Source organism: Amphiprion ocellaris, chromosome 20 (genome assembly GCF_022539595.1).
Source record: "Amphiprion ocellaris isolate individual 3 ecotype Okinawa chromosome 20, ASM2253959v1, whole genome shotgun sequence".
Lineage (NCBI taxonomy): Eukaryota > Metazoa > Chordata > Actinopteri > Pomacentridae > Amphiprion > Amphiprion ocellaris.
The window spans coordinates 30,762,483-30,783,720 of NC_072785.1; the positions used below are offsets into that span (position 1 = coordinate 30,762,483).

Sequence of the window (21,238 nt, forward strand, 5' to 3'; positions counted from 1 at the left end):
GTTGTCTTCTGCATTAAATATATTTAAGTATTTTAAACACAGAAACATCTCAATACATCAGTGTGTTTTTATTTTAGAAATATGAATAATTCATTGAATTGTAGATTTCAGGCTAGTCAGAGATGATGGAGCAGAAATGATCTCTTGGAGTCCAGTTTATTGTCTGCAGAGTTGGAGGCTGAACTCTCATGGCTGCCTGCTTCCTGTCGGGTTCCAGTGTTTGTGTTTGTTGCTGAGTTGGTTCCAAAAGAATTAGCAGCATTTATCGCTATGATGGAAGACGATCAAGACATGAGAACTCGTTTTATTAGTTCAATGTTCTAAAACAAATAGATGTTTGTTTTAAAAAGTTTTATTTGTTTCACGTTCTAAACATTTCTACTGTTTTCATTTAATTAGTGGAGACGGCCTCTTTTCTATAGTGACAGTTGCTGTGAAATCAACTAAGCCTGTTTGCTGATTTGTTTAATTCAGTCATAGCCAGATTTTTATCAGTCCAGTTCCAGATGATGATGATAAACTACAGCAAGCATATTAATTCATACTTCATCAGATGATAGAAGCATGAAATGATCTCTGTCTGTCACTACATTAAGCAGCAACAACCTTCAGTGTGAATGTTTCATGCTAATAGTTGTACAGTTTTAATGATGTTAATAAAGTTGCAGATGTCTGAACTGGTTCCAGTTTAAATCATACCAGACATCCTGATAAACAAAGTGGACACCCTGGGCCTCCCGTCTCTCACATGCAGCTGGATTAAGGACTTCTTAACCAACAGAACCCAGTCTGTGAGACTTGGTCTCCACCTTTCCTCCACCCGCACACCGAGTACCGGTACACCACAGGGCTTTGTGCTGAGCCTCCTCCTGTACTGTCTCTACACCTATGACTGCAGACCGGCTCATAGAAACAACATCATCGTCAAATTTGCTGACGACACCACAGTGGTCGGTCTGATCTCAAAAGGTGACGAGACAGCCTACAGAGAGGAGGTCCAGAAACTCATAACCTGGTGTTCAGTAAATAACCTGTCACTAAACACCTCAAAGACAAAGGAGATCATCATGGACTTCAGGAGCATGTTCCTGCATGTTCCCCTGATCTAAATCCAATTGAGAACATTTGGGGATGGATGGCAAGGGAAATTTACAACAATGGACATCAGTTCCAGACAGTGGATGCCCTTCCTGAAGCCATCTTCTCTACATGGAGTAACGTTCCCACCAGCCTCCTGGAAACACTCACATCAAACACGCCTAAAGGAATTATTGAAGTGATCAGCAAGAACGGTGGAGCTCCTCATTACTGAGCCCTTTTTTGACACGTTTATTTCTGTTGTGATAGGGTTTTCAGTTGTTTTTTTCAGCTGAGATCTTAAACTTTTGATCAGCTGATGAACAGCCTATTTCAGTTGAATTGCTGTTTTCAATAAATTCCTCACTCAATTTTTTCCTTTCTCAATCCCATTTCTTCTTTTTGCATTTTGAAGCACTTCTTAGAACCTTCTGAAGATCCAACACTGCAAAATGCAATTTCTTGCAATTGTTAAATTTTTAAAGATTTCGATCAGGAGTGTGTGATCCCATTATTATTTTACGTGATAATTACACAATTTGTACAAATGCAAGTCTCAGCAACCAAGTTATGCACTTGTAGTATTTGGATGAATGAAACCTTTAATATCTTAGGTAGTACATGAAGTAGAACTTTGTGTGGAGTCCTGAAAGTGCAGCCTGTGAAGACAAACGTACTGGGGCAAAATGAAAGTGGAATGCTTCTTGAATAAATCGTTTGAATTCTAAGTAAACTGTTCTAATCACTGGCGCTGTGCAGTGATCGTTTCTGCGCATGTGCGGCTCATTTCGCGCGGGTTCACGGAGACGTCGGCCGCTGATGACGCACTAAACCCTCGACGGTCGTACCAGGGCAGTTAGTTTCCTCTCCGGGAGCCGTTTCCTGTTGAACCTGGTGAAGAGTCGAACATGTGTCCGTCGACAGAAGCAGCTTAAAGTCTGTGAGGTTGAGTTTGAGCAGCAGCGACGTGGATTTGTGCAGGAAACAGGTGAAGACGGACTGCGAGCTGCTGCTGAGCCGCTTCCAGCAAACACAGTCCGTCCGCTTCGAGGTCTTCTCCGGCATCTGGAGGGACGTGAACTTCTCACACATCTTCTGGTAGGTTCACACTCACAACCTTTCTACATTTTCAGACACAGCTTCGTGAAATCTTTCCAAGCAATTGACGGTTTGGTGTTTTTCTTTGTGTGTGAACTGAGGTCAGTTCAATCAGAACTAAAGACTTTGAGCTCACAGACTGATCAGCTTCATTTCCATTAAAGCCTCTTTGAGATTTAATCTAAAATGATCATTTTCTCAGTGAACTGAGGTGGTTCTCCTAAACTAACTGATGTTTCACAGCTAAGCTGCTCCAGAGGAGGTTCTGTTCAGAGTTTAGATTTTAGTCGGCTGTCAGAAGCGTCTCCTTTTCCTTCATTCTTCTCCTGATGATTCTCTCTGAGCGATCCAGATTCTCAGCTGAGATTTTATCTTCCAACCTGTTGAGCTGTACGTTAGTAATCCCACTGAATGAAGCCGTGCAGTTCCAGAATCACACACTGTCTGGTTTGTGTTGCCATGGGAACCTACATGCTTTCAGTTGGTGACTGAGAGAAAGCATCAGTATGTTTTTATCCTTGTTCCTGATTTGCTGCCCAGTCTGTTTCCACTGCTGGTACTGCAGTTGGTAGAAGACAGATTAGAAAATGGATTATTCTGTTGGTATTTATCTGAGAGAATATTCAGTCAGGAACATTAATTCCACTTTTATTTGGTCCAAGAAAGAAAATAGATTTCCACGTCTCCTTCATTATGGGACAGTAACAGACCTCAATGCTCTTGTTGAATATCAGGTGTACATAAATGAAGTTTCAAGTTTCAGAGCTCTGATGTACAGCTGTCACATTAGAAATAAGTGGCTTTATTGAGGGTCACTGAGCAGTAAAATACATTCACTAACTTCCAGCATGAACAGTTTTCTACCAGCATTTCTGTCTTGAATCAGCTGCAGTAGCATCTTTATATTCTCTTTATTCTCTTTTTCCATGCCTGTTTTCTGTCTATGTTCCTTATTTTATCAGTTTATGTTCATTTGTATCAGTTTGAGGTGAAATTGCATTGAGTAGAAATCTGTCGTCTGTGTTGGCTGATGACATCTAGGACACTTTGACACTTGCGTATAGAGTGGTATCCTAATTAAGATGTGTTTGATGTGACAGGTGATTGGCAGGAGGAGGAGGGTCTGACGGAGGAGCAGAGGAACGTTGTCAGACTTTTTGTCTGAGTTCAACAACGGAGGAAACATGGATTCTTCACAAGAAGTGAGAAACATATCACTGTAATATTATTATCATTAATTTATTATTTAAAATGTCTAAAGTTGCTCCAGTTGGTCAGATGGGTTGACCAAAGCCAGATAATGTTGTCTGGAGAGATGTAGCTCTGCAGAAGCAGCTCTACTGAGGATATAACAGAATGCAGCATGGTCACAATGGGGATCTGGGAACACAGCTGCTGTGTTCCAGCTCCTTTTTCTGGTCCCTGTAGTCCTTTTTGAGGTTTTTCAGTTTATTGAGGAGTTGATTGATGCTCCACTCATATCCAGCTGCAGCCATCTCCCACTGGATCTTCTCAAACACTGGCTTGGTTCAAGAAAGTCACTCTAACTTCGCCTGAATTTCAGCTGAAGATCACATTGCCAGGAAGCACTGAGTCTCCTCAGACTGCTGCTGCTTGCATTCAGCATCCATGTTTTTGGTTTCCTAAACCTAAAAAAACTAACCACGACTAATATCACTTGCTCAGCTGTTGTTTTACAAATGGCGGTTCTGCATCTTCATCATTAATCACTAGTAATGATAACCCCGCCCCCAGCCCATGATGTACTCGGTTCTTAGCTCTGGCTCAGCAAAGAGTCTGTGCTTGCTCAGCACCAGTTTTTGTTACCTGCCAGCAGCAGATGGGTTCCCCCACATTAGAGCCGGGTTCTGGTCAAGGTTTTTTTCCCTGTTAAAAGGGTGTTTTTCTTACCACTGTCGCCTTGGGGCTGCTCTGGGGGTCAGGCATATGGGTTCTGTAAAGCGTCTCGAGACAATTTGATTTGTAGTTGGCGCTATATAACTAAAACAATTGAATTGAATCTACTTTGATCGTGATGAATTATACTTGCAATACACTAGGGCTGCAACTATCGATGAATCAATTAATCGTCTGAGCACATTATGGCATGAAAAGCGGAAGTGAGTGCCCTGTGCAACAGAAATAGCCGTGCCAGTGGAGTGCGGAACACCAACAGACATCTGCGCTGTACCGTGCATATATAATATATGCATATACAATATATGCACGATACAGCATGGATGTCCGAACACCAAGAGAATGCTTGCTCTGGATTGGGATGAGTTTCATTCTCAAGTAAAGGAGTTTAAGTGTCTTGAGTGATGGGGAAATAACTCATGCCACATACAGGGGAGGCAGTAATGCAGGCATTGTACTGGACTGTTTACGTGACAAGAATCAACAGATCCTGATTGTACAGTCTCAGCAGTCCCAGCTCTACTTTGCATTTCATGGTGACTGACAAATGTTACTACCCAATATTCTTAGACTACTGTGTAGAGAGTTGAAAACTGTCGACCAGTGACATTTTTTTTGTTGATATTGTGAGTGTGTTAGCATGCCGACACATTTCTATGTTTGTAATCACAGAGCTGCTAACATGTCTGCAGATTCCTGGTCTTGTTTCAACCTCATGTCCAGCTGCATGTAATTGAGACTTTTAGGTTACAGTTTTTCATCACTGCATTCCAGTCACTGCCTGTGTTTGTATCTTTGTCTGTTGCTACAGAAACGAAAAAACAGCAATGGAGTCAGACGTCAGAACTCTGAGGAGGACAACGGTTCCCCAACAACAACAAACAGAGATGAGTCCCTCAGTTGTGAGCAATGTGGCAAGACTTTTATCACAGCAACGAAGCTGAGAAGTCACCAACGTAGTCACACTGTGGGGAAACCGTTCAGCTGTGACCAGTGTGGGAAGACTTTTACTTACAAGAGTAATTTAACAAGACATCAGCTCATTCACAGTGGAGTCAAACCATTCAGCTGTGATCAGTGTGGGAAGAGTTTTACTCAGGTGCATCATTTAAAATACCATCAACTCTCCCACAGTGGTGTTAAGCCATTCAGCTGTGATCAGTGTGGGAAGACTTTTACTCATAAAGGTGGCTTAACAAAACATCTACTCATTCACAGTGGAATTAGACCATTCAGTTGTGATCAGTGTGGGAAGACATTTACTCAGGTGCATCATTTAAAAAACCATCAACTCATTCACAGTGGATTTAAGCCATTCAGTTGTGATCAGTGTGGGAAGAGTTTTACTCATAAAGGTGGCTTAACAAACCATCAACTCATTCACAGTGGAGTTGAACCATTCATCAGTGGTCAGTGTGGGAAGACTTTTGCTCGGATGAGTCATTTAAAAGCCCATCAGCCCAACCTCAGCAGAGGTCAACCATTCAGCTGTGATCAGTGTGTGAAAACATTTACTCCAAATGAGCAGTTATTGATCCATCAATGTCCCCACTCTGGTAGAAAGCTGTACCACTGTGACTCCTGTGAAAAAACTTTCAAGCACCAACGGAGCCTAAAATATCACCAACGCATCCACACTGGACATGATGTGTACATATGTGATCACTGTGGCAAACCATTTGTCCACTATACACAGTTAAAAGCCCATGAAGTGATCCACACTGGGGTTAAACCGTACCACTGTGACCAGTGTGGGAAAGCTTTCAACTACATTACCAACCTAAAAGTTCACCAACGTGTCCACACTGGGGAGAGACCATACAGATGTGATGAGTGTAATAAAACTTTTACAACTTCAAGTTCCCTGAAACAACATCAAAAAAAGATCCACACCAGGAAGAGAACATTCAATCAACGTCACAGTGAGGTATGTAAAGACTGGTCTCAGTGACAATGTACACACAATTCTGCATTGAATAATTGGGACATTTTGTGAAATTTAGTGTCAAATTGTTTTGAACAACTGTGGTCAGTTGAATTCTGTAAACACATCATCAGCTGTCGTTCAGTCTAACCTGTACTTGTTTTGAAACAGAAATCTAGTCCAGGTTATTTTGGGGATGTAGGTAAGATTAGAAATTCTGATGTGATCAGCATCAGCACAAACTTGTTCTCAACACATAAAAGTGAAAAGACATCACATCAGTGTTAAATATTCTGCTGGGATGTTGGATGTTTATTCAATATAAACCCAGCTTAAATCATCAGTTGCTTGCTGGTCTCATGTCAGTGAGCTTCATATAAATCTCTGTCATGGTGCTCCTTTATAAGCTAAGGTTCCACAATACTCTGTGCTTTCCAACACAGAACAGTCTTGAGGATCTAGTAAGAAGCTCCACCTTGTGGTGCAACGTGGTACTGCAGCTCATCTACAATAGCTGATGTGTGTATTATAGAGAGATGTGATATCAGCAGATACTAAGTATTTAATGACTCACCTTGAATCATGAGCCAAAAGTACTTTATAGGGACATCCCTTGTTTAAACTCCTGCAGCTCTTCTCTTTCTATATGAGTTTTTATCTTCCTGGAAGCTCAGACAGCTGAATGTTAAATCACAACAGGTTAAAGTGTCTTCAGATGTCAGTAGAGGTGTTCTCTATTTCAGGTTAGGCATCACTTCTTCAATGCTGCAGGAAATCTTGACTTTCTCCATGTTTGTGTGTTTTGTTTTCCAAGCAGAGCAGCACAGATGGACAAAACTCTCAGACTTGTCAGCACTCTGCCAATGGTGAACAGTGCTGTTGTGACCAGTCTGGACCAACATCCAACCAACAAGGAACCCTACAATGACACCAGCAGATGCACACTGGACACAAACTGAACCTCTGCCAAGAAGATTTCTCCATGCCAGGTTCAGTGAAAGTTCATGAAGTCTCCCACATGATTCATGGTGATTGTAATCTGGCTGTTTTGAAAATAATTTGCAAAGAATACACTTTCGTTTCAAAGTGAAACCAGATCTCCACAAAATAATATAGTTTTTGTAGACATATCATGTGGAATGAGGGCTGCACAGTGGCTTGGTGGTTTGCACTTTCGCCTTGCAGCTAGAAGATCGCCGGTTCACATCAAGTTTGCATGTTGTCCCTGTGCATGCAGGGGTTTTCTCCAGGTATTCTGGCTTCTTCTCACAGTCCAAAAACATGTTGAGCTTAATTGGTGATTCCAAATTGTCCATCAGTGTGAATGCAAGTGTGGTTGTTTGTCTCTCTATGTAGCCCTGTGACAGACTGTCACCTGTCCAGGTGTCCCCTGCCTTCACCTTAAGTCAGCTGGGATAGACTCCAACCCACCTGCAACCCTGATGAGGATTGAGCGGTGTATAGATGATGGATGGATGTAGAATGAAAGAGTGTCTTCAGATGGATCCCCATCTGTGATGTGACTCAGCTAATTCAACACAGGAGCAGCCAGGTGGTGCTAGAAGTCACAGTAAAATAAAGATCATCTGAGTGCGTTGAATGTTTCTCAGTGGTTGTAGCATAAAGACTCCTGTGTCTGGAAGGTTCAGTCACTGGTGGATCAATACTCCTGGATATAAATACACCATGGAGACTAAAGAACACTCCAAGAAACTCTGAGAAAAGGTTCCTGAAAAACATCAGTCAGGATACAAGAAAAAATCCATTTCACTAAATCTTTCTTGGAGTCCAGTTAAATCCATCATTAAGAAATGGAAGGAATAATGAACATGAGTAAATCTGACTAGAGCAGGACGTCCTCAAAAACTGAGAGATTGAAGAAATAAGAGACTAATGAGGGAGGCCACCAAGACACCTATGACTCCTCTGAAGGAGTTCCAGCTTCAGCAGCTGAGATGTTAGAGACTGTTCATCCAACAACTGTTGTCTGTTCTTCACCACTCAAAGCTTTATGGAGACAAAGAGAAAGACTCTGTTGGAAAAAGTTCACATTAAATCAGGACTAGAGTTCACCAGAAGACATGTGGAGACTCTGAAGACACCTGAAGAAGGTTCTTTGGTTTGACTTTCTCTTTATACTTTGCTGCTGTAGTGAGCAGACTGAAAATCCTGGTTTGAGTTTCATCACCATGAACTTGCATTGTTTTTTTTTTCAAATGAAATTGTGGCTTATATACTGTTAAATTTTGTCTTGTTTGATTGTTTTAAATGAATATTCATTAAATTTTACTTCTGGTGTTTCATTTAAATCCACCTCCACTGGTCCTTTTTTATCATATACTTTGGATATTTTAACTGGTATCTATAAAGTTTTAGCTCAATGTATCAAATGCTTTCCTCAACATTTAACATAAAACAACTGTCCTTTGGTCCACTTTCAGCAGTTTTTTTGTACATTTAACTTTGAGGCTGTTTGAACAACATCTCAGATGTCATGACATTTGTTCAGAATCTACAATATTGTACAACTTGTCATATCTGCTCTGTCAGTTATGAACAAAAATACACAGACGACACCATTGTTTACTGTATTGCAGATTCTGTACAGCTCGCTGTCAACAATGTGCAACTTGCTTTTAATCAGCTTCAAAAATCTCTTTTCAATCATAAACTTCTTTTAAACGTAACAAAAACAAAGTACATGCTGTTCTCCAGAGCCAGAAGTATTAACGATGAAACTTTGAATTTGGTTACTGTAGAAGGCTCTAGAATTGGAAGAGTCACTGAATATTAATATCTTGGTGTATGGATAGATGAGGATTTAACATTCAAATGCCACGCAAACAACCTTGTCACTAAAATGCGACAAAAGATCGTTTTTTTGTACAGAAACAAATCCAGCTTTCCTTTATTCTGTAGGAGAAGAGTTGTTGAAGCTGTTATCTGTCATTGATTATGGTGATGTGATTTACAGACATGCTGCAGCTTCAGTTCTAAAGCCTTTGGATGGTGTTTATCACTCTGCTCTTAGCTTTATTACTGGTGATGGGTACAGAACTCATCATTGTGTTCTGTATCAGAAGGCTGGTTGGCTTTCTCTGGAAGAGAGGCGCAACAAACATTGCCTTTTATATATCTTTAAGGCCCTGGTTGGAAAATTACCACCTGACATCTCAACCTTGTTAGAGTGGAATGCTGGTAGCTATACAACTCGCTCTACTGATCTGTTACTTCCTTGAACACGTACTGAACTTGGTAGAACAAATTTTTCTTCTCATGCTCCAAGCTCATGAAACATCCTCCAAAACTCTAAAAATTCATGTTCTTCCTTCTCTTTCAGAGGTCAGAACTTTGATTTCTAACCATTGTCTTTCACATTGCAACTGTTTCACCTGATTTTATTTTATCTACCTTATCGCTGATGAGATTATTGTTCACAGTGATTATTCTGTACTTGTTCTATTGTGCTGCGGTTTTAAAGTGTCCGTAATCTCGACAGCATTGGAAATGAGGGAAACCTCAATGTCCTTTCGAGAATAAATAAAAGGTTTGAGATTCTTTGTTAATCTTCAGTAATGTAGATTCTGAATCAATGACGTGATGAGAAATAAGAGTGAAAGTTTCAGGTTTTTATCTTTAATAGTTCCTGAGTTATTGTTGTTCAAACAGCCTCAAATTTGAATGAAGGACAAAACCTGCAGACACTCGGTTTCCGTGTATTTATTAAATTTATTGAATTATTTTAAACACAGAAACGTCTCAATACATCAGTGTGTTTTTATTTTAGAAATATTTTTATAAATATTAATATTTCATTGTATCGTAGATTTCAGGCCAGTCAGAGATGATGGAGCAGAAATTATCTCTTGGAGTCCAGTTTGTTGTTGTGCAATGATCGTTTCTGCGCATGTGCGGCTCATTTCGAGCCCATTGGTTGATGGAGACGTCGGCGGCTGATGACGCACTAAACCCTCGACGGTCGTACCAGGGCAGTTAGTTTCCTCTCCGGGAGCCGTTTCCTGTTGAACCTGGTGAAGAGTCGAACATGTGTCCGTCGACAGAAGCAGCTTAAAGTCTGTGAGGTTGAGTTTGAGCAGCAGCGACGTGGATTTGTGCAGGAAACAGGTGAAGACGGACTGCGAGCTGCTGCTGAGCCGCTTCCAGCAAACACAGTCCGTCCGCTTCGAGGTCTTCTCCGGCATCTGGAGGGACGTGAACTTCTCACACATCTTCTGGTAGGTTCACACTCACAACCTTTCTACATTTTCAGACACAGCTTCGTGAAATCTTTCCAAGCAATTGACGGTTTGGTGTTTTTCTTTGTGTGTGAACTGAGGTCAGTTCAATCAGAACTAAAGACTTTGAGCTCACAGACTGATCAGCTTCATTTCCATTAAAGCCTCTTTGAGATTTAATCTAAAATGATCATTTTCTCAGTGAACTGAGGTGGTTCTCCTAAACTAACTGATGTTTCACAGCTAAGCTGCTCCAGAGGAGGTTCTGTTCAGAGTTTAGATTTTAGTCGGCTGTCAGAAGCGTCTCCTTTTCCTTCATTCTTCTCCTGATGATTCTCTCTGAGCGATCCAGATTCTCAGCTGAGATTTTATCTTCCAACCTGTTGAGCTGTACGTTAGTAATCCCACTGAATGAAGCCGTGCAGTTCCAGAATCACACACTGTCTGGTTTGTGTTGCCATGGGAACCTACATGCTTTCAGTTGGTGACTGAGAGAAAGCATCAGTATGTTTTTATCCTTGTTCCTGATTTGCTGCCCAGTCTGTTTCCACTGCTGGTACTGCAGTTGGTAGAAGACAGATTAGAAAATGGATTATTCTGTTGGTATTTATCTGAGAGAATATTCAGTCAGGAACATTAATTCCACTTTTATTTGGTCCAAGAAAGAAAATAGATTTCCACGTCTCCTTCATTATGGGACAGTAACAGACCTCAATGCTCTTGTTGAATATCAGGTGTACATAAATGAAGTTTCAAGTTTCAGAGCTCTGATGTACAGCTGTCACATTAGAAATAAGTGGCTTTATTGAGGGTCACTGAGCAGTAAAATACATTCACTAACTTCCAGCATGAACAGTTTTCTACCAGCATTCCTGTCTTGAATCAGCTGCAGTAGCATCTTTATATTCTCTTTATTCTCTTTTTCCATGCCTGTTTTCTGTCTATGTTCCTTATTTTATCAGTTTATGTTCATTTGTATCAGTTTGAGGTGAAATTGCATTGAGTAGAAATCTGTCGTCTGTGTTGGCTGATGACATCTAGGACACTTTGACACTTGCGTATAGAGTGGTATCCTAATTAAGATGTGTTTGATGTGACAGGTGATTGGCAGGAGGAGGAGGGTCTGACGGAGGAGCAGAGGAACGTTGTCAGACTTTTTGTCTGAGTTCAACAACGGAGGAAACATGGATTCTTCACAAGAAGTGAGAAACATATCACTGTAATATTATTATCATTAATTTATTATTTAAAATGTCTAAAGTTGCTCCAGTTGGTCAGATGGGTTGACCAACATCTGATCTCCCAGGAGATACTGGAAAGTTCTGGTGGTGAGAGGGACATCTGGAATGACCCTACTGCCAGCATGACCTGACTCTGGACGTCAGTGTTGTATGCTTTACATGTTGTACATTGATCCAATAATGTAACTTCATGAAAGGTCTGGGGATCAAGAGATCCTGGTGGTGAAGTCCCAGCTCTCCTTTGTATTTCATGGTATTTGACAAATTTTACTGTCCTGATATGTCATAACTAAAATGCAGAACTTTGAAAATTGTCAACCAATGCAAATTTTTGGTGACATTGTGAGTGTGTTAGCATGCCGTCACATTTATATGTCTCTAATCACAGAGCTGCTAACATGTCTGCAGATTCCTGATCTTGTTTCAACCTCACATCCAACTACATGTAATTGAGACTTTTAGGTTTCATTTTTTTGTGATTCCATTTCATTCACCGCCTCTGTTTGTATTTTTGTCTTTTGCTACAGAAACATGAAAACAGCAATGGAGTGAGACGTCAGAACTCTGAGGATAACGACGGTTCCCCAACAACAACAAACAGAGATGAATCACTCAGTTGTGAGCAATGTGGCAAGACTTTTATCACACAAACCAATCTAAGAATTCACAAACGTATTCACACTGTGGACAAACGGTTCAGTTGTGATCAGTGTGAGAAGACTTTTACTGACAAGAGTAATTTAACAGCACATAAACTCCTTCACAGTGGAATTAGACCATTCAGCTGTGATCAGTGTGGGAAGACCTTTACTCGGTTGCATCATTTAAAAGACCATCAACTCTCCCACAGTGGAGTGAGACCATTCAGCTGTGTTCAGTGTGGGAAGACTTTTTTTCGGAGGAGTGCCCTAAAAATCCATCAACTCATTCACAGTGGAGTTAAACCATTCAGTTGTGATCAGTGTGGAAAGACTTTTACTCAGGTGCATCATTTAAAAGCCCATCAAGTCACCCACAGTGGAGTGAGACCATTCAGCTGTAATCAGTGTGAAAAGACTTTTACTTACAAGAGTACTTTAAAAACTCATCAACTCGTCCACAGCGGAGGTGAACCATTCAGCTGTGATCAGTGTGTGAAAACATTTACTCCAAATGAGCAGTTATTGATCCATCAATGTCCCCACTCTGGTAGAAAACTGTACCACTGTGACTCCTGTGAAAAAACTTTCAAGCACCAACAGAGCCTAAAATCTCACCAACGCATCCACACTGGACTTAATGTGTACATATGTGATCACTGTGGCAAACCATTTGTCCAGTTCGCACAGTTAAAAGCCCATGAAGTTACCCACACTGGGATTAAACCGTACCACTGTGACCAGTGTGGAACAGGCTTCAACTACATTGCCAACCTAAAAACTCACCAACGTGTCCACACTGGGGAGAGACCATACAGATGTGATGAGTGTAATAAGACTTTTACAACTTCGGGTTCCCTGAAACAACACCAACAGATCCACACTAGAAAGAGAACTTTCAGTCACAGTGAGGTATGTAAAGACAGGTGTCAGGTACAGCGTACACACAATTCTGCATTGGATATTTTGGATATTGGGCTGCACAGTGGCTTGGTGGTTAGCACTTTTGCCTTGTAGCTAGAAGATCCCTGGTTTGGATGTTCCCCCTGTGCATGCGTGGGTTTTCTCCAGGTGCTCTTGCTTCCTCCCACAGTCCAAAAATATGCTGAGGTCAATTGGTAATTCTAAATTGTCCATGGCTGTGAATGTGTTAATCTCGGTTGATGTAAGTAAGATTAGGAATTCTGATGTGATCAGCATCAGCACAAATTTTTTCTCAACCCTTAAAGGTGAAAAGACATCACATCAGTGTTAAATATTCTGCTGGGATGTTGGATGTTTCTCCAATATGAACTCAGCTTAAATCATCAGTTGCTTGGCATCATGTCAGTGAGACTTATAAGTCTCTGTCACGGTGCTCCTTGACTGGATATGGTTCAACAATACTCTGTGCTTTCCAACCCAGAACAGTCTTGAGGATCTGGTAATAAGCTCCACCTTGTGGTGCAACTAGGTACTACAGCTCATTCACAATAGCTGATGTTTGTATTATAGAGGGATATGATATCAGCGGATACTAAATATTTAATGTCTCACTTTGGCTCATGAGCCAAAAGTACTTTATCGGGACATCCCCAGTTTAAACCTGTGTAGCCCTTCTCTTTCTATTTGAGTGTTAATCTTCCTGGAAGCTCAGACAACCGAACGTTAAAACGGGCAAAAATGTCTTCAGATGTCAGTAGAGGTGTTCTCTATTTCAGGTAAAGCATCCATTCTTCAATGCTGCAGGAAACCATGACTTTCTCTGTGTTTGTGTGTTTGTTTTCCAAGCAGAGCAGCACAGATGGACAAAACTCTCAGACTTGTCAGCACTCTGCCAACGGTGAACAGTGCTGTTGTGACCAGTCTGGACCAACATCCAACCAACAAGGAACCCTACAATGACACCAGCAGATGCACACTGGACACAAACTGAACCCCTGCCAAGAAGGTTTCCCCATGTCGGTTTCAGTAAAAGTTCATGAAGTCAGGGTCACTTGATGGCGGCGAGGTGATCACAGCGTTTTGGCCTGAGCTCTGCGCCACTTGGCTATATAAACTCATTTATCCTGTTTTCAACCATACATGGGAGTTATTTTTATTTTGAACGTTGCATGTTATGTCCTTAGAATACTTTTTGCCACAGTCCTTTGATAATATGGGAAGAACCTGAGCAGATCAAGACAAGAAGGACGCACTCTCTGAAACCCGAAGAGGGCCGTCAACATGGTGACCAGGCTGATTCTGACATCTCCGACAGACTGGATCCAGCTCTTGCTAAGGCTCTCAGTCTCATGACAACTAACATGAAAATGATTGATGAAAAACTTCGCCCTCTGGCCGTAACTATTAACAAACATGGTGCGGAGCTCCAGTCTGCTGGTAATCGGCTCGACGAATCAGAGGCTAGGCTGCTAGCTGTCAAAAATACCGCCACTGTACACGAGCCCCGGATTGCTGAGCTGAAAAAGCAGGTCAGTGCTTTGACAGAGAGGTTGGATACGGTGGAGAACTACAGCAGACGCTTAAATATTCAGGTCATTGGCCTGGCAGAAGATGGTAAATGGTCTGTATTTATATAGTGCTTTACTATACCTGAAACGATACCCAAAGCACTTTACATTATACATCACATTCACCCATTCACACACACGTTCACACACTGATGGCGGAAGCTGCTATGCTAGGCACTAACCACAACCCATCAGGAGCAGTTAGGGGTTTGGTGTCTTGCTCAGGGACACTTGGACATGAGTTCTCCAGGCCAGGATCGAACCAACAACCCTCTGTTTACAAGACGGCCACTCACCCACAGAGGCACAGAGAAGGGGCAACCGGCGGATTTCTTTGAGACGTGTCTGACCCATGTCCTGAAGCTGACCACCAAAGCTGGGCGTATTTAGCTCGAAAGAGCTCACTGCTCCCTCGCACCTAAACCAGAACCGAACAAATGCCCGAGATCGCTGCTGCTGCAGTTCCACACATTGAGACAAACAGAGGATGATGGCAGCAGTGTGCAGACCCAGTCAAGATGGCAGCTTAATTTACAGCAGATCCAGGCTGTCATTGTTCAGTGATTTCTCCTCGGCGGTGATGAAGAGATGCAAGGCGTACGATGCAGTGAAACAGCAGCTGCGGGAGTGTGGGATACCTTATACCATTCTATTCCCCACCACTCTGCAGGTGACCCACGGAGACTCCAGAAAGAGATTCACCAACCCAGGGCAAGTACAAGATCACATAGACTCCCTACCTGGATGATATCACACCACGGTCTTCACACAGGTTGCTTCACCCCTGACACACCACAACCGTGGCAGTTTTTCCCTTTTTCTCTTTTTTTCTCTGTCATTCACGCCAGTAAGTCTGGCTCAGTTCTCTTGATGCCGGTTTGAACATTTGAACATTGTGGACATCTCTGGTGAGTGGCGCGGCTGCTTGAGATATGTTTGTTTTCTGCCTTTTCACTGTTGTGGTACTGAAAGTTGTTTGTATGGTAAACAGTCCCTGTTTCTTTGTGGAAAGACCCTTGGTCTGTTTTTTATTTCACACACAGCATTTGCTATATTTGTTCTTTCTAGTTTTCGTGTTTAGCTCAGGATATGTACAGGTAATATTCAAGGTGTACGCTGGTGTGGCATGTCCATCACGCAGGACGGGAGCTTTGACTGGGGCCTGGGTTGATTATCTCTTCATTATGAACAACAGTTTACATGTCCAGTCTAAATACTGTGCTGCTGGAACATTCGGGGCCTTCGAAAACCAGCCAAGAGGTTAGCGATCATGTCATATCTTAAAAAAGAAGATGTTTCTATTGCTTTTCTACAGGAGACTCATTTAGAGGACAAGGATGTTACTAAGTTGCAGAGAGGCTGGGTAGGACAGGTTTTTGCAGCTTCCTATTCTTCTGGCAGGGATGTGGTTATTCTGAGCAGTAAAAAACTTGCATTCAGATCCCTCACCTGGCTACTCCCCGACTTTCATACAAAGGCATTTGCTACATTTTCTGAACTGTCATCTGATGATTGCTTTGTGGGAGGGAACTGTCATTTTAACCCTTTGCTGGATTTACTCCCACCAGGTACATCTCCCCCCTCTAGGCAAGCTAGAGTGCTAAATTCCATATGACATGATATTGGGGATTCCGATGTTTGGCGGGAACTCCACCCCACTAATCTAGAATTTATGTCTTTTTCTGCCCCCCACAAAAGTGATACAAGAATTGATTATTTCTTTATCCCCTCATCAAAAATGTTCTTGGCTTGGTCATGTACTATTGGCAGTGTCATTCTATCTGACCAAGCCCCTCTGTATTTGGTCTACTCTCTTTCTGAGGACAGGGTTTTGTCTAGGTGCTGGATGTTTCAAACATCCCTTCTTAAAGATGGAAAATTCACCTCATACTTTACCGCTGAATTCAGGATTTTTTACTCTGAGTTCCCTATCTACAGATAAGCCCTCTGTTCTTTGGGAAACATGCAAAGCTTTTTCTCGGGGCCTCATCATTTCATTTACAACATCCAAAAGGCGTCAGAGAAATGAACAATGTAAACATCGTGGGTCCACACTAGCTGAGTTAGAGAAACTTCATGTTTCAACCCCAAGTCCAAATTTAATGAAGGAGCTGACTGCCACATGCACCGCATTGAATACTCTTTTGACTCAGGACTCTGACTCTCCCTTAAATTCACTAGACAAAGGCTCTATGAGTTTGGGGATAAACCTGGCAAATTTCTGGCTAATCTTGCTAAAACAGGCTGATTTGGTTGGTGGGAGGGAGCACAAAATTCCATTATATGCAGATGACGTTTGGATGTTCCTGTCTCGTCCTGAAATATCTATTCTGTGTCTGACTAAATTGATCTCCTCATTCGGCGCCTTTTCTGGATACAAACTCAACCTAGGAAAATCCAAGGCTATGCCACTGGGAATGTCGATGCCAGTCCTGATTATGGCAGAGCCTTTTCCTTTTCACTGGTCCCCCTCTGGTTTCACCTACTTGGGAGTGTATATCACACCTACATATGAGCAGATGTATAAATCTAACTTTCATTCACTTTTAGACACCAGGGGGTGTTCAACTAAAATTCAAAGTGGTCCAGTCAGAGAAAATGCATTAAAGCAAAGGTCCGGAACATCATAAAGTCTAACTTCAATTAGTGCGATATATGATGATGTAACCTAGACGTTTTATTAGCCTGTGCATGTAATCAATAGCTGACCATCAAATCAAATAAATTCAGTACGGTTCAAAAACATTTTGACAACATTTACTAACAAATGACTTTTGATATAACTGTACATCTTAAAATTAAGTGTAGAACTTGAAAAAATAATGACTGAACAACCCAAACCAGCTTATATACATCTTTAACAATACCTACATCTCAAAAAATGTAAACAATTGTACACTTTTACATTTTTTTTCCCTGTCTTGTTACTCCCCTTATATCCCTGCTGCTTAATGGGAGAACTGAGCTGCAGTTGCCCTGCCACTACTTTTTGAATTGTGTATTTTGAATTGTGGTCTGAATGGTGTCAGGGTCGTTCTCAAACACATTTGGAGCTCATTGGTCAGTCTGGAACCATATTCAGTTTTGTCATGTTTGTTATGTTCATAGTTGAGAAAGGTGCCTCCAGCTGTATGTTGAGCCAAACATGGTCAGCATGTGCAGGACTATTTCCCTCTCGGTGTCGCTTTATTCATTTTCCTTTTTTGTCTGTCTCTCATCTCTCAACTGTTTTCTGAATGCAGAGCTGTGATGTTTAGCAGCTGCAATGCAGAGACTTCATTGGCTCAGTAGCGTCACGTGGGATGGCTGAACTCGTACGTAATTGGTCTGTGTGTTTCCTGAGCTGCTAACTAATGCCATAAACACTGGGAAAGCTGTGCCGGTCAAACAGAAGCAACCGGTCAAATTTAAAATCCTGTTACAATTTACTGATTACTTGTCCGGTCCATAGAAGACGGCGTCTGGGTCCAGATCAGGACCGCGGTCCGCCAGTTAGTGACCCCTGCCATAAAGGCTGATTTGGATTGCTGGGCCCCTTTACTCCTCTCCTGACTGGGCAGAATTGCTCTTATTAAAATGAACATTCTGCCAAGATTGCTGTGCCCATTGCAAATGATCCCCTTTTATTTTATCAAACAGGATTATTAAGGTGCTGGAAGGCTGGTGAAGTGGTTTTATCTGGAGCAAAAGGAAACCCAGACTCAAGATGACACAACTCCAAATGACTGGTTGTGATGGTGGTTTAGGTGTTCCTAATGTGAGACTATATCAGCTAGCAGCGCACCTACAGGTGAAACAAGATCCAGCCTCCATTTGGCTTGATGTAGAATCCTCTCAGTCCCAGTGTCTTCTGTTTAACCTTTTCTTTGTGAGTAATTCTGATGTGATTAAGAAGCTCTGTATTAATGTCATCACTTTAAGCACAGTTAAAGCTTGGAGATGCATTGGCATCATAGAGGGTCGTGTCCACCCAACATCTCCTCTTGCTCCTGTTTTGGGTGGCCTGGACTTCCTGCCAGGCTGCCTAGACCAAGGATTCAGAACTTGGCTCACCTGTGGGCTAACAAAGCTGGGAGACTTGTTTACTGGCCAGACTTTGCTCTCCTTTCAGCAGTTACAGCAGCGATACGGCCTACACAAGAGTGAGTTTTTTAGATATCTACAAATCAAACACATTGTCATAAAAGACACAACTCTGACAACTAATAGTGCAGCCTCATCTGTGGAAAGTGCCCTGTCTTCTCAGATGTCTGGGAATGTATTAGTATTTTCTACAAGGGTTAGGGTTAGTGTGAACAGAATTTCTTTAATAGTCCAAGTAAGTATTTTTAAGTATTAAAAAGTATTAAAGTATTATTGAGATTTATGCTGCTGTTATTTGTTTAGTCCAGACGAAATGATAGAAATTCACAACTGTAATTTTATTTCAGGACTCGGTTATTAAATGTCAAAACAAACCATGTGACTCTAAAAACTCAACAGCTTTACAAACTCTAAGATTAAACTCTCCACAAGGATCCAAAATAAGTTGGACTTCTACATGAGAGCTTTAATTATTCTTCATCTACTTCCTGAAAAGTTTGGTCAATAAAAAAGACAAAAACTAATATTTTCAGTTGAACTAAAGGCAGACTTTGGGATTTTTCTGCTCACATGTTGTGTTGTTGTAAACTTCCTCTTTCAAATAAACAGCCTCCTAACCCCCTGGAAACCAGCGTTTGTCCTGTTTTTGTGTTGCTCCTCGGCAACCCTAGACAGCCGGGTCCTAATGTTTTTTGAGCAACACACCATACTATGACGTTTTTACAATGATGGTTCTACTATGGAACCAGTTTGACATGTTCAGGTGTTCTTTGTGTGAAAACTCAGAGATTTCAGGTATCAGAAGGTGGTTTTCAACTTTCTTTGTTAACTTTCTGCTTCAACTTTAAACTAAATTTCCTTCACTAACCCAGCCCTCTGGACTTCCAGGAAGCTGTGTTCCTATTGGCTGTCCAGGTGGCTGCTTGGTGTTATCAGGAACACCTGAGCAGCTCAGTGTCTTCCTGCTTTATTTAGCTGCAGACAAACATTTCCTCTGCTTCTGTTCACCACTGAACTGGGTTTGGCTCCATTGCTTCAGTTTGTTCTTTAGGCGTTGGCTTGCAGCTTCCAGCAGTAAAATCGTCTTTAATGTGTTTATTGGTGTGTTTTAGGGCTTTGTACTGGATAGTTGTCTTGGTAAATGTGGTTCTTTAGCCACAGTTAGCACATGGTGCTAATGTGTGCAGTGATTAGTGGATTTGATACAGCTGAGTTGTGTCTTTATCTTGGCTGTAGTGAGTCTTCAGAGGTTTTTGGTCAGACACATTCTGTATTCTTGTTTGAGAACCAGCGTTGGTTGTCCAGAAGGTAAGAGTTCCTGTCCTGATTCTCTGTTCTCAGAGGTTCTCTGGTAGGCTGCAGGAGACTTTAGCGTTTGGGTTGTGCTAGTTTGGTTTTTGTATGGTTTCATTTGGACGACTATCTTGAGGCTCCTCCATGTGGTTTAGTGAGGTTTTCTGGAACAGTTCTACAAAGCAACCTGCAGCAGAAGAGACTTTGAGAGTTTTTAGGAAGTTCTGGAGAGCAGACTTTAGAGCAGCAGAAACATTTGTCAGCAGTTTGAGCAGGAGAAGGTGAGCTTCAGAGTAGAAATGAGACAGAAACCTTCTTGACCCGTGTGGTGAGGTCCTGTACCAAGAGTTTGAGCAGGTTGTGAAGAGTCTGTAGTTCTTTAGTCTGAAAGCACAAGAAGAGTCGACTCATTAAAGGAGAAAACAGGAGATATTGTTGGTTCTTCTGTTGCTCTGCAGTTTCCTTAGACTGAATATCAAGTTTATATTTTAAATGATTTCCCATGTGAGCCCAAGAAGACCTCAATAAACTCCCTCCATCCCCTGGACACAACACATTTTATTACCATGTTAAATCTTTTGTTAAAACATATTTTTGAGTTTTAATCATAGTTTTAGCAGTTTTTTCTCTTTGCTTGTTTAGTTTTGTAATCTGTGTGAAAGGTGCTAAACAAATAAAGTTGAATTGATAAACTGAATAACTGACTAACTCATGATTGTGACAATAGAAGTATTTTCATTGTGATTTAAGGGTTTATTTCATTTTTAAGGTTGGGGTTAAAATCTTGACAGAAAAAAAGATTAAAGAAATAAAGTATATTTAAAAAAGTAATTAAATCAAAGGAAAAAAACATTTAATATAATAAAACTTTTAAAAAGAAAATTAAACAAATACAATTAAATGATATTAAACAGACAAAATATGTAATTAGATAATTAAACTGAAGATACAAAACGTAATTATGAAATTAAACTAAATGTTTCAAAGAAAAATATTAAGCATTAAAGATGAAATATTTTAGATGAGTAAACATTTAAAAAAATATAATTAAACACGAAGAATATTAAACATTTAATTAGATTATTAAACCTTTAAAAAGACAAAACATTTATTCAAAAAAATGTAATGTTTAATTAGAAAATTAAATCTTAAAGACAATAAAACTTTAAATAGGAATTAAACAGAAAATACAATGAAACATTTAAAAAGAAAATTAAACATTGAAAGGTGGTAAAACATT

The 21,238-nt window shown here is 41.0% G+C and overlaps 1 protein-coding gene across 2 annotated transcripts; it reads left to right on the plus strand.

The window, feature by feature from the left end:
- Positions 1 to 1,899: 1,899 nt before the first annotated feature.
- LOC111585864 (zinc finger protein 665-like) lies at positions 1,900 to 20,698 on the plus strand. Of its 2 annotated transcripts, none has more exons than XM_023295484.3 (7): positions 1,900 to 2,175; positions 3,276 to 3,377; positions 4,904 to 6,019; positions 6,831 to 10,251; positions 11,352 to 11,453; positions 12,020 to 13,042; positions 13,901 to 20,698. In XM_023295484.3, exons 2-4 carry the CDS (start codon positions 3,360 to 3,362, stop codon positions 6,942 to 6,944), a joined length of 1,248 nt encoding a protein of 415 aa, XP_023151252.2. In that variant the 5' UTR covers positions 1,900 to 2,175; positions 3,276 to 3,359; the 3' UTR covers positions 6,945 to 10,251; positions 11,352 to 11,453; positions 12,020 to 13,042; positions 13,901 to 20,698. The 2 variants fall into 2 exon arrangements, with proteins under 2 accessions (XP_023151252.2, XP_023151253.2); XM_023295485.3 differs by having other exon boundaries at positions 6,834 to 10,251.
- Positions 20,699 to 21,238: the final 540 nt, after the last annotated feature.

Coding starts and splice junctions, on each gene's coding strand:
- LOC111585864 (XM_023295484.3), top strand. Junction 6,020..6,830: donor TCAATCAACGTCACAGTGAG/GTATGTAAAGAC, acceptor TTGTTTTCCAAG/CAGAGCAGCACAGATGGACA.